General features: G+C 41.4%; 2 protein-coding genes across 3 annotated transcripts in view; both read left to right on the top strand.

The window, feature by feature from the left end:
- Positions 1 to 12,345, top strand: part of LOC146489777 (protein arginine N-methyltransferase 7-like) — a 113,828-nt gene that overhangs the window by 67,956 nt on the left and 33,527 nt on the right. The window lies entirely within an intron of this gene.
- LOC146489781 (uncharacterized) lies at positions 266 to 4,034 on the top strand. 2 transcript variants are annotated; one of them, XM_085103043.1, is made up of 4 exons: positions 890 to 1,003; positions 1,038 to 1,166; positions 1,944 to 2,481; positions 2,817 to 4,034. In XM_085103043.1, the coding sequence occupies exons 2-4, from the start codon at positions 1,039 to 1,041 to the stop codon at positions 3,033 to 3,035; spliced, it is 885 nt and encodes a 294-aa protein (XP_084959169.1). In that variant the 5' UTR covers positions 890 to 1,003; position 1,038; the 3' UTR covers positions 3,036 to 4,034. The 2 variants fall into 2 exon arrangements, with proteins under 2 accessions (XP_084959160.1, XP_084959169.1); XM_085103034.1 differs by having other exon boundaries at positions 266 to 1,166.

The raw sequence follows: 12,345 nt of genomic DNA, 5'->3' as shown, positions 1-12,345 counted from the left end.
TTCCTCTCTATGAAGCGTTATTAGGGTCATTATTCAATTGCAAATCCTGTTATGATGCTCTATTGAATTATGTTATGGCATTCTGCATTACATTTTCGGTTCTCAAATTAATCTCCTGCAAGCTGCTAAATTATGCTCTGATATTCTACATTATGTTTTCGACATTCGAATTATGATTTGACCTTTTTGATAATGTCTTGTCATTTTGCATTATATTCTGCAAGCTGCTAAATTATGTGTTGGTATTTTGCATTACGCTTTCGATATTCCAATTATGTTTTGAAATTTGACACAGTGTCTTGTCATTTTGCATTATATTCTTGATATTCGAATTATGTTTTGACATTTTACACCATGTCTTGTCATTTTCCATTACATTTTCGACTTTCGAATTATGTTCGGCTGTTGGACTGGTGCCTAGCAGCGGGAAAACTACGAGGAACCCTGGGACGAGTAAACAACCTTTTCAACATGGCGGCCCAGTCAATATCTAGCGAACTAAGCAAATGTGTGAGAGACCTCATCCTTTTGGTGGAACAAGGCAATTTTTGTGAGGATGATGTAGCACAATTTCGCCTTGATTGGTTGTATAGTGCAGTTGTTCGTTACGTTGACCACATTCCATCTGGAGAGGCAGTTATGAACCGCCTTCACCAAGTTGCAGTTCTGCTAGCGACGAATAAGGATGATTGTCGCAACTCGAGTGTTCCAATTCAAGCAGAGGTTATGCTCACTGGTCAACGGGGAAGACCTCGCTATTCTATTTCAAAGGATAAACTCGAGTTTCTTTTAGATATGAAGTTTACGTCCGTGGAAATTGCCTCGATGCTCTGTGTATAAAGTGAAAGTACGGTGAAACGGAGAATGCGTGAATATGAATCCTATGTCAGACAGAGGTATTCAGACTTTTCTGATAACGATCTAGATCTAATTGTCGAGAGGTTAATGAGAGAATTCCCTAACAGTGGGTACAAGAGGATGACTGGCCTGTTGCACAATGCTGGTTATAGAATTCAACAAAACCGCATCAGGGAGAGCATGAGAAGAGTTAATCCTGACGGTGTACTACTTAGAGCACTTGAGCTACGAGCTGTACGCCGAAGGCGGTATCAAGTTCCTGGCCTTCTTGCCCTTTGGCACATAGATGGGAATCATAAATTGATAAGGTACAGCACCGTTTGTTGCATATTCTGAAGTCAGAACACCCTTGGAGTGTCTAGAAAACACAGACCTAATGATGGTACAAGCCTACTACTTTTAACTCCTACTGTTAACTACAAGCAGGATTTCTCATTTTAGTTAATTAAGTTAGATACTCGGCATTCCAGGTATGGTTTAGTGTAATTGTGAGTAGTATTTTTTAAGAGACTCTTTAGATGTATGTATTTATCATTATAAATATGGTTATGTTCTTTAAACTTCATATGTAACAAAACCCTGATGAATTTTTACCGTGTTAAAATAAAGATTTGAGATTTCTTTTTTCGATTTTAATAAGTCTGTTTGCAGGATTTATTCCCTCAGGAGGGGTTGGTTACACCCTTATAAGGGCTAAAAAAAATAGGGGGATGTATGGCAAGTCAGGGAATGTTTTTTCAGGATTTTTGTCTTCAACATAATAATTGATTTTATCACTTTGTCTTGAACAGTGTAGTCAGGGTATAGCTTTGGGTTCAATAAATTATCCTAAACAAGCCGGTATCAAAATCGGACAACAAAAGTTGTTTGATTTTTGTCTTAAACATCGTCAGGGTAATTCTCTTTTCCAAGTAGGGTAAGTATCTGTCCAATAAACGAAGAACCCCACTCCCAACCAATCCACCCCCTACTTTTTCCCACATTAAAAAGATTTTGATACACAGATACACAGCTATAAGGTTTTTAAGCCTGATTGTGAATGTTGTACTCAATTGTAGTTATTTTAAAATATTTTTAACATGCAGATGGAGATTTGTCATCCACGGGGGTATTGATGGGTTCTCAAGGATGATTGTTTACTTGAGATGCAGCACAAACAATTGTTCAAGTACAGTTCATGACTATTTTCTCACTGCCGTTGGCAGTTTTGGTTTACCTTCGAGAGTAAGGTCAGACAAGGGTGGTGAGAATGTAGAAGTTGCACGCTATATGCTGAGTCACCCTCTCAGTGGGCCTAATAGAGGAAGTCACATCGCTGGCCGCAGCGTTCACAACCAGAGAATCGAACGTCTCTGGAGAGACCTGTTCTCTGGTTGTCTCCACATCTTTTATCACCTCTTCTATGACATGGAACAATGTGGAATGCTTGATCCCTCTAATGAGCTTCACTTGTTTGCCCTTCACTTTGCCTATGTTCCAAGAATTAACAGGAACCTGCAAATATTTGCTGGGGGACATAACAGGGCCCCCCTATCTACAGAGCGGGGAAAGTCTCCTTGGCAGTTGTGGATCTCTGGTACTGTTACCGCTTCAAACAGAGGAATTGATGATTTCTGGAATCAGGTGGGTTGCGTTTTGTCAGGATTGTGGTATACTTTCATTTAAAGTAGTGATGCTTGTATTGAAAGTGATGAGCCAAATACTGCTACAATAGTCTGCAACAAGCATGGTAGCCTAGAATAAACATTTGTTCTACATCCCAAACGCATTACCTATACCCACTTTTGACTTGTATATGTTAACATGTCCAGTTACACAGGGAGAAGGAGAGGGAGAGGGGGTCAAAAGATTATTTTAGTAGATCTATTAGAACACCAATTAATGTTTGTGGATTCAATGAGCTGGTATATTTAATTACCTCGTCATGGTATATTTATTGACTTCTTTATCTATTAAAGGGGGATTACTATGGCGTTGATTGGGATGGTCCTACACCACTCAACCCAACCGATGATCAAGAAGCAGTGGAAGTTCCTATCACAAGTAATCCTCTTCAGGCAGCTGATTATGAATCACTCAAAACTTTGATTGATCCATTGCGTGATAGTGAAGAGTACGGAGTAGACATATACCTTGAAGCACTGTCTTTCGTACATACAAAAACAGCAAACTATTGATAACTAGGTTAGGTTTTCAATGTCTCTTGTCTTAGGCCTAAAACAAAAAGGATGGCCCAATATACTTCAGGAGTGAACAGGTCTGTCTCTGTACACCTAGATTTTGAACTTTCAATTTTAAGTGCACCTAACCCAAAATATAAATAAAATTTCAACTTTGTACAGCTGTAGCCATCTGTCACAAGATGCACAAGGTGGTGAGGATCATGGCCCTTTTCTTGACTTGACAGCATGAATGCAAAGAAATTCTGCTCAAATCACGAAGATATTCACACACCCTTTGTGTACCAAGTGTGCATTAAATGATGCTTTCTTCTTCTTTGGAAAAAAAGTACTTTAAGGCTAAATGGTTTTGGGATAGCTGTTGCAATAGGTAGCAGCCGGAAAATATTTTGGGTGAAGTGCACTTGAAGTTGCTATGAACAGAACTTGAACTTTTTGTCTAGCATATGCCCTCTTGGCTTCCTCCCAAGGAAAATAACTAACACAACAACAAACTATTAGATAATAGTTTCAATAAACTAGACACCAGCAGCAAAGGAGCAAGAAGCATGGCACAGCGAAGTTAACATGGCTTTGCTGAATTCCTCTGTATTGCTGTGTATTGTTGGCAGTAACAAAATATTGAAACAAGCCTTTGCATCTGGTAAGCTCGCTTTAGGCTGCAAAAATTCTACAGAAATTTTTCTCTTGAGACCAGTTGGTGGAACATGAAGATGCGTAGTTGTGAACTTCAGCAAAAGATTTAAAACTGGAACATCTCCACCCAGTGCTGGGATATGTTCTGAGGAGAGACAAGATGAATATTATTATGTTTGGATTCCTACTTGACAACCACTCGAATTTATGAGAAACTCAAAGAAACTTGTGCCATTGCTTCTCTTTCAAATGTAAACCACTGCCAGGGGTATGGGGCCTCTTTCAGCAATTTTCATTTTTAAGGCCCAAAAGGTGCATTGTGGAATGCAAATGCGATTATCACAGTTGAAGTAGCTTAATTTAAGTAATTGTGAATTAGCCCTCACCCCCCACCCCCCCCCCCCCAACCCAAAGAAAATTCAGAACTTCATTGGGAATCAAACTCCTAGCCTATGCCTTCACACTGCAATACTCTACCAACTGAGCTATGATGAACCAGATGTGGAAAGGAATAGTTATTGAGCCCATCAACCACTCTGTGAAAGGAACACACAATGATTACCACTGCAATGATCACATCTTTATCCCATTTGTATTTCCACAGGTCCATTGAATTCAAAGGGTGCATTGCAAGCCACTACTGCCCATTTACTCAAATACTTTAGCACAGCCTCAATAAGTCGAAGCCTTAAATAGCCAGGAAAAAAATTGAAATGACAGAGTAGGGTCCTGGTGTCCTGGCTCTAACAAAAGCCCTGATTACATTGTATATAATATAAAGATATCGGTACATGTGTACGCGGATATCCATTAATTGCAACTACAACCAGAACTATGTACAAATGATAATGATAATGATCAAACCACAAAAGTAAGCTAAAAACCTCACCTCAGACACAGGGGTTGTATCCAAATCGCGTTGTAAAGGTCTGATGTAGGCCGTGGCTTGACCCAATCCTGAGCACTCTCTCAAAAACGGAACTGAATAACCACTTCCTGGCGGCGTAATTGTAGCAAGGCAGTTATAGGGACTTTAAGATACGGCGACTACGGACTACGGACTACGGTTGGACGCAAGGTTTTCTTACTATGGAGGACTGGGCCGAATACACAACAGTGGCGCGAAAATACGAAGTTAAGATCGCAGACTACAGACAGCGGACTACGAACAAAGCGCGAAGTAAACTCAAGAAAAATACTCGCTTACTTTCACATATTTTGCGTCCAGAATGTCTTTTGAAAAGGTTCCAAATGCCCTGGTTTACTCTTTAGTGGACAAAATAATCGACGAAGAAGATTTCGTACTTCTGTTTGATGCCTACAAGTCAGTAAATCCATCATATCCATACTGGGAGTGCGATTGTTTTTGTCTCGACTCCTTTGACTCAAGTGAATGTTTAACTGAGTTCAGAGTGAACAATGAAGATCTTCCTCGTTTAGCCGAGGTTCTTGGGGTTCCTCCACAGTTCAGGTGCTCCCAAGGAACTGTGTGTAGTGGAATAGAGGGTTTGTGTCTTCTGCTAAAAGACCTAAAACGCCTAGCATATCCGTGCAGATACTTCGATCTCATCTATCGCTTTGCTCGTCCTGTTCCCGAGCTTTGCATGATCTACAGCGTTGTATTAGACTGGATTTACACTAGCCATGGCCATAGACTGACATCATGGAATCAGCAGTAATATTGCACATTACTTGTTTCTCGTTGTCTGCTGTACAGCTCTGTAGACGCTGCAAGTCAAAATTTAATGCACACGTTAGACAGGTTAGATACTCCTTCAATCATAATTTCCTTGCAAATACTTCGGTACAAGGATAAAAAGGCTGTTTACTTACATTTCCACTCGGGGAGAAGTCATTTTTGTCTACAAAATGCAAAGAGAGTGTTTCACTCGTAAGTTTTGTTTTTCATGTAAATAAAAGTAAAAACAAATTGGCGGTCAAAATCAGTAAACACGACTTAGCCGTAAATTTTTCGCTTTTTGGAGTTCAAAAGCGCATGAAATTGCTAAATATGTGCTTTTTCGTGTTCGTGATAGAAAGCATCAAGCCCTCAGACCATATTCTAACGAAAACTTTCTTTTCTCATACAATAATTTATAACTCTGTACTCACCTTGATCGCAGGACGTGAAATTCCTCGCCTACACACCGTCGCCAGCTTACGACGGTGGGAAGCGAGAGCACACTTGTCTCGTCCCAGTCCTAATTTTCGTCTCGTCCGTAGTCCGTAGTCCGTAGTCGCCGTATCTTAAAGTCCCTATTGCCGTGGACACCTGCCCTCATTAGCACGAATCCACCCGCTGATTTCAGCTTGGGATATTCCTCTTCCAACCTTTTACTAAATTCGGCAAAATTTGCCTTCGAATGAAAGCAAATTTTTCTACGTCCTAGTCCGGCGGCTTTGCCAGACCTTGAAGGAACCCGGTCCTGAATTTTCTGTGATAAACAGAAAAATTCGTGGGTCCATGTATCCTTCGGTTGGAAGAATACACCACGCTTTTGTTTTGGGTGGGAAGACCTGTTTTTCGACTGAAAGGTTGACACAAGAGGCGCACGATGTACAGCTTGAGTAGCTTGGTATGGAGCAAAAATACTTCGGAAGTCATTCAATATGGCGTTTGCGTTCGAAGCTCCTCTCCGCTGAGTTGTCTCTTCCGCGCCTAGCGTTTCTTTCGCTTCCTCTTCTGACAACAACGTGGTCACCTCCCTAAGAAGACGTATAGCTTTTGCGCTTTTGCTCGCTTGATCGTCTCCTTCAGCTCTTCTCTTCGAGTTTCCATCTTCCGCCATTTTGATTTCACGATGCATCAGACTTGGTAATAATTAACATAAATTATAGAAGGCGGGAACTTTGCTCGTCCCAGGGTTCCTCGTAGTTTTCCCGCTGCTAGGCACCAGTCCAACAGCCGAACATAATTCGAAAGTCGAAAATGTAATGGAGAATGACAAGACATGGTGTAAAATGTCAAAACATAATTCGAATATCAAAAATATAATGCAAAATGACAAGACACTGTGTCAAATTTCAAAACATAATTGAAATATCAAAAACATAATGCAAAATACCAAAACATAATTTAGCAGCTTGCAGAATATAATGCAAAATGACAAGACATTATCAGAAAGGTCAAATCATAATTCGAATGTCGAAAACATAATACAGAATATCAGGGCATAATTTAGCAGCTTGCAGGAGATTAATTTGAGAACCGAAAATGTAATGCAGAATGCCATAACATAATTCAATAGAGCATCATAACAGGATTTGCAATTGAATAATGACCCTAATAACGCTTCATACCTCTCTACATTCAATTTAATTTTTTTCCAGTTCATTGCCAGGTAGATAATACTCATTTTCAAAGAAGCAACCTTGTGAAGCTATTTATTGAATTTTGTTGTTAACGCTGTAACATAGTTTAGTAGAGGTTAGAAAGCCTTTCTATTTTCTTAAATAATTTTGCCCATTTTCCAGTGTTTCTTCCCTAGACGAAATTGAAAGGGCCAAAAAATTAAAATTTCCATCCGGAAAGGTCCTTATAAATACTTATTTTGTTTCTTTTATGTATTGAGTGGACTCCTTAAAAACATAAACAGAGAATAAAAAGGGACTAATGGTTACAAATTATTAATTAAATAGCTATGAATTAGACAGTTTACAGCCTAATTACAATCAAATTATGAATTTATAGTGTAAAATCATTGTATCATAACCAAAATAATAAAATTGTAAGACAATGAAATATATGCAATGAGAGAATTGAGACTAAATGGTATTTAGAATGACCATTATAAACTCTTTCAATTGAACCTCTTGAATTAGACTTACATGTGAATATTTTCTGATGTAAATAGAATTTATTTACATCATAACAGCTTATGTTCCTAGTATGAAACAGCAATACTTGGACAGTTAAAGCTAGCCACATTCGTCTGAAAATGTTTGAAAACGGGGTTTTTTTTGTCTCAAAACACGTTTTAAGGCCAGTTTAGATAGTACAACTATGTCTATGTGACGGGCAGACAATACAATAGATATAAAAAATTAAAATTGTTAAGACTTGTAAAATTTCGTAGGAGTTTGAAACATTCGTATTACCGTCCTATTTTGAATTATTATTTTCGCCGAGTTTTCGTTTGGCTCAAAAGTGTCTAAGATGTTTTTTCACTGGCTTACACTTTTGAAAAAATGAGGCTAACATATTGAGTCAAAGAAATTCGACATGACGCATATGTTCTCTGCCCTTCAATTGTTTGGTGTAGACAGTGTTGAATGATGCAAGTTGTGTACTTTTTACCGCATGACCTGGAAAGCATTCTGTAGATGTTACACTCGAGCATAAGTTGCACTGTCTAAAATTGGCCTTAAAGTTTACACTCCAGCATTCCGCCAAGGCCATAAATTTTTAAAAACGAAAGTCATTTGATTTAAGTTTTTTGGCCTTCTGTTCACATCAGATAACACGGCATTTCAACCAGTTGGCAATAACAAATGAGATCAGCTCTTTTTTTTTGTTCTATATCCTGTCCATTCTGGACTAGAAAGTGGCAAGTAACCTCTGGTTTAACAACACACCCTTACTCGCATACTTATCAACTCTCACGCCTTGGGCATTAGTCTCACTCCTGCGGGTTGAAAACTTCGACCTCACGCCAGCTGGTTCAGTGATTCAGCCACTCCTATCAAACAAGCACCTTTCGACTACCTCCTTCCCTTCCAAACGCGTTGAGGTTGATAGCAGCCCACAGATCTCTTAACACAGGGAAGAATTAAACCATTTAACAGTCCCTGGAACAGCCCTATTGTATTGGCCAAAAAACATGATGACAGTTATCGCCTGTGCATAGATTACAGAAGGCTTAACGTTGAAAGTGTCAAGGATGCCCAACCCCTTCCGAGGTCAGATTATCTTGGAATCGTTGGATGGTGCGCCGGTGCATAGTGGTTCAGTTGCCTCGACTTAACCTCTGGATATTGGCAAGTCCTACATGCAAAGAAAAACGGCCTTAAAACTGATTTCGTCACAAATCGTGGCAGTTTCAGTGGACCTGTTTACCCTTTGGGGTAATCAACGGACCTCTTACGTTTGCCTGGTTGATGAACCGGGTGTTGCGTGGTCTTCCTTGGAGGGAGTGTCTGGTCTACTTAGATGAAATCATCATCGTGTCAAGCACCTTTGACGAACACCTGTCACATCTTTGTTTGTGTTTGAGAGGCTACGGAAGGCTGGGTTAAAATTGAAACCCAAAATGTCTGTTTCCAGCGGAAGGTTTCTTTTCCAGGCCGTGTTGTTTCAGCCGAGGGAATACAAATCGACCCTCAGAAAACAGCAGCAGTCCGCTTCTGGCCAACTCCGTCCAGTGCCTCCGAGCTGAAAGGGTTTTTGGGCCTTGTGACGTCCTATAGGCGATTCATTCCCACAAAGGCGGAACCTTTACACTACTTGACGAGGAAACATGTGGTGTGTGTTCCAGTGCGGGTCCGAACAAGAGAAAGCCTTCTGTGAATTGAAACGTTGCCTTGCCAGCCCCTCAGTATTAGAGTATCCTGACTTCAGCAAAACAAGCGGCCAGTTCATCCTGGATACTGATGCAAGTAGTGGTCACAGTATTGGAGCTGTGCTCTCTCAAAGGTATGCTGATGGTACCGAACGTGTTCTTGCTTTTGGAAGTCGTGTGTTACACCGCCACCAAAAAAATTAGAGTCCAATCCTCTTGAGATGCTTGCTCTGGTTGACGTCATTGAGCATTTCTGTTATTATCCTCTTGGAAGAACATTTCTCTTGCGGACAGACCATCATGTCTTGAGGTGATGGCTGCTGGAGAGACTCCAAGAGTATGTATGATTTTACTATTGAACACCGTCCCGGAAGGGGTCATGGCAATGCAGACGCACTAACCCGCAGACCGAGACGAAGACATGGAAGTTACCCATCGTGTGGTGACTTTGAATACATTACTGCAACATTCCTGCAACAGAACAGGGAGAAAGAGGACGCTTCCAAGACTGTGGAAGATGAATTTTCTTGGACTTCAAACGAAATCGCACAGGCCCAACGCAGTGATCCTGGTATTAACCCAGTGATTGCAAGAATGGAAGAAGGAAAGCCCCAAGCTACATTCTGGCAGCCTGGCCTTGTCCAAACTGTCAAAGACCATGTGGCTGCTTGTTTGCCATGTGCCGAGTGTAGTCCCCGTGGAAAAATACCCAGAGCGCCGCTTCACCCCATCCGTTCGTCTTACCCTTTTCAGTGACTTCACATTGATATCATCAGTCCACTCCCCAGAACCAAACGTGGTAACCGATACATTCTGACTGTCCAGTGTTCATTTAAAAAGTGGATGGAAGTATATGCTCTACCAAATAAAAGGGCCAAGACCTCTGGTAGACAACTGGGTTTATCGGTGCGGTGCACCTGATGCCATCCATTCTGACCAACGGCGTAATTTTGAGTCCCGCCTTTTTTGGTGAACTGCGGTCAGATGCTGCAAATCAAGAGAACTAGAACAACAGCCGGAAATGTGCCTGCTATATTCCCATTTTCTTCGAAACTACTGTAGTTTAATAATAATCTAGACTGCAAGCAGTCCCTTTTTGGTTAGTCGAGAGGGTGCGCTCGCAGTGCAGCGAGACTGGAGCTCCAGTTTTGTCGCGTTCGGCTATTTCGCGTGATCTCTCGACTATCCATAAAGGGACTGCTTGCAGTCTATATAGGGACTGCTTGCAGTCTATATAGGTGTCCACCGGTGTAACGGTCACCCCCTTGGTCGTCTTTTGGTCGACATGTCGACCAAGTAGCGGTCTAGTATCTTCAGATCATCGGTCAACCGTCAGTCGAGATATCGACCAACAGTCGGTCGCATCAACAGTGTGTTGGCAGTATATCGGTGAACCGTCGGTCAATTATCGGTTTAGTATCGGTGGTGTATACAACTTTTTTACCGGGTACTAAACTGCTGGACTGCTAGTACTTAGCTTGCTGCAGTGAAGGGAGTGCCAGCAGTCCAACAAGGTACCACTCGACCGATAGTCGGGGGACACCATCGGTCGATACATTGGTCAAACGGAATGACCCTTTAATAAATTATAAACGTAACGATTTTTAACCATCGGAAAGTAGCGGCTACCCGAAAGTAACGACCAACTGAAAGTAGCGGCCCCTTTCGGCTGCTCAATCCGAAACTAACGGGATCCCGGCGTTACTTTCGAAATATTCTACGGTATTGACCGATTGTCGGCCGAGTATTGGTAACGTATCGGTATGCTATCGGTTAAGGTATCGGCCTAGTGTCGATGAAACTACAACCACATGTGTGTTAATACAAAACTGAATGCAAGGCTGGCACTACGGCAAAGGGCAGATTTATTAGTGGCCTTGCATTCAGTTTTGTATTTCCACGTTCAAGTGTCGACTGGCACGAGGTCTTTCACAAGAAAGATGTCGACCAAACGTCGGTCGATAGTGTCGGCCAATACTACCTACTGTAAGCATGATCCATCGGCCGACACTAACTACGGCAAACATGATCTCGGGTAGATCACGTCGTGATATGTGAATATTTAGTCAGTTCAGTGCTTGTTTTCGTTTCCAGTTTTCCCCTGGCTCCAGAGGCCCGTTGTCTAAGAAAATTTAAAATTAGCAAATAAACGCTTTGACTCCGTCCTTGGAGACCCGGGCCCAGGGGCAGATACAAAGTCAGGTCAGGAGGAATTCGAAGTCAAAACTTGTAAGTTTACAAGAAAGATCGCTCTCTCGCGCGCAAAAAATAACCTCGACCAGGGTACCTCGAAAATGGTTTCCCGAGCGAATAACGGCACCAAGGTTGATCTGTTTTTTATCATGGGTTTAACAACTGAGGGACTGTTCATTTTTTATCGAACATGGGAGGCTTTTGAGGGGGGGGGGGGGGGGGGGCTGCCAAAAGAGAAAAATGAAGGAAAAGGGAGGGGGAGGGTAGGGGTCGGGAAAAGTTCTGAGATGGTAAAGTGGACTGAAAGTTTCACAAATTGATGAGAAATTTCCCTGCTTTATTCACGAAAGACGGACATCTCTTGTGTGCTTAAACAGTTCTAAAGTAACAATAATTAAAACTCCTTAACAAAATTTATTTTAAAAAGGTGACAGGCCAAACATGGCTCCCGCTGGACACTAAATGCACCTGCACCTCTGGATAGTGCTCTCACGAATACGTTTTCGCCGCGAGGTTTTTCCTTTATGATCAAAACGTGGTGAGATCTCTCTGCTGAATTGTGTTGACTTTTGATCTTGATCTTGAAGAGGAATACTCAGATTTACTTAATGGAGGTTTTCTTATCATTTGGAGCCGTTTGAATTAGTTTCTTTATGCCATATAGCTCTGTGGCATTTGTTTAGGTTTCTCGGCTCAAGTTAACAGCTGCAAGATCTCAGGTAACTCAATAAATGTTATCTGTATAAAGGCATAGGATCTGTTAATTTCTTTTCTCGTGGTTTCGTGTCTGAAGTAAGCCGGATTGCAGGATGTTTGTTTATCACGAATATGAAAATTGGTCCACGTCTTTACAAAGCTGTTCATCGTTGTCTCTCAGTTTCAAGAACTATGGCTTCTTGAAGTTGTTTTCAGCTCCCTTGCTTTGTGGGCTCAACACTTAACGTTGTGTTCTTAGAGCTGGCATGTATCTCCACTGTCTT

Source organism: Pavona decussata, unplaced genomic scaffold, assembly GCF_977016875.1.
Source record: "Pavona decussata unplaced genomic scaffold, jaPavDecu1.1 SCAFFOLD_3, whole genome shotgun sequence".
In the NCBI taxonomy this organism is placed as follows: domain Eukaryota; kingdom Metazoa; phylum Cnidaria; class Anthozoa; order Scleractinia; family Agariciidae; genus Pavona; species Pavona decussata.
Note: the sequence above shows the minus strand (reverse complement) of the source record. Positions and strands in the feature narration are given on the sequence as shown.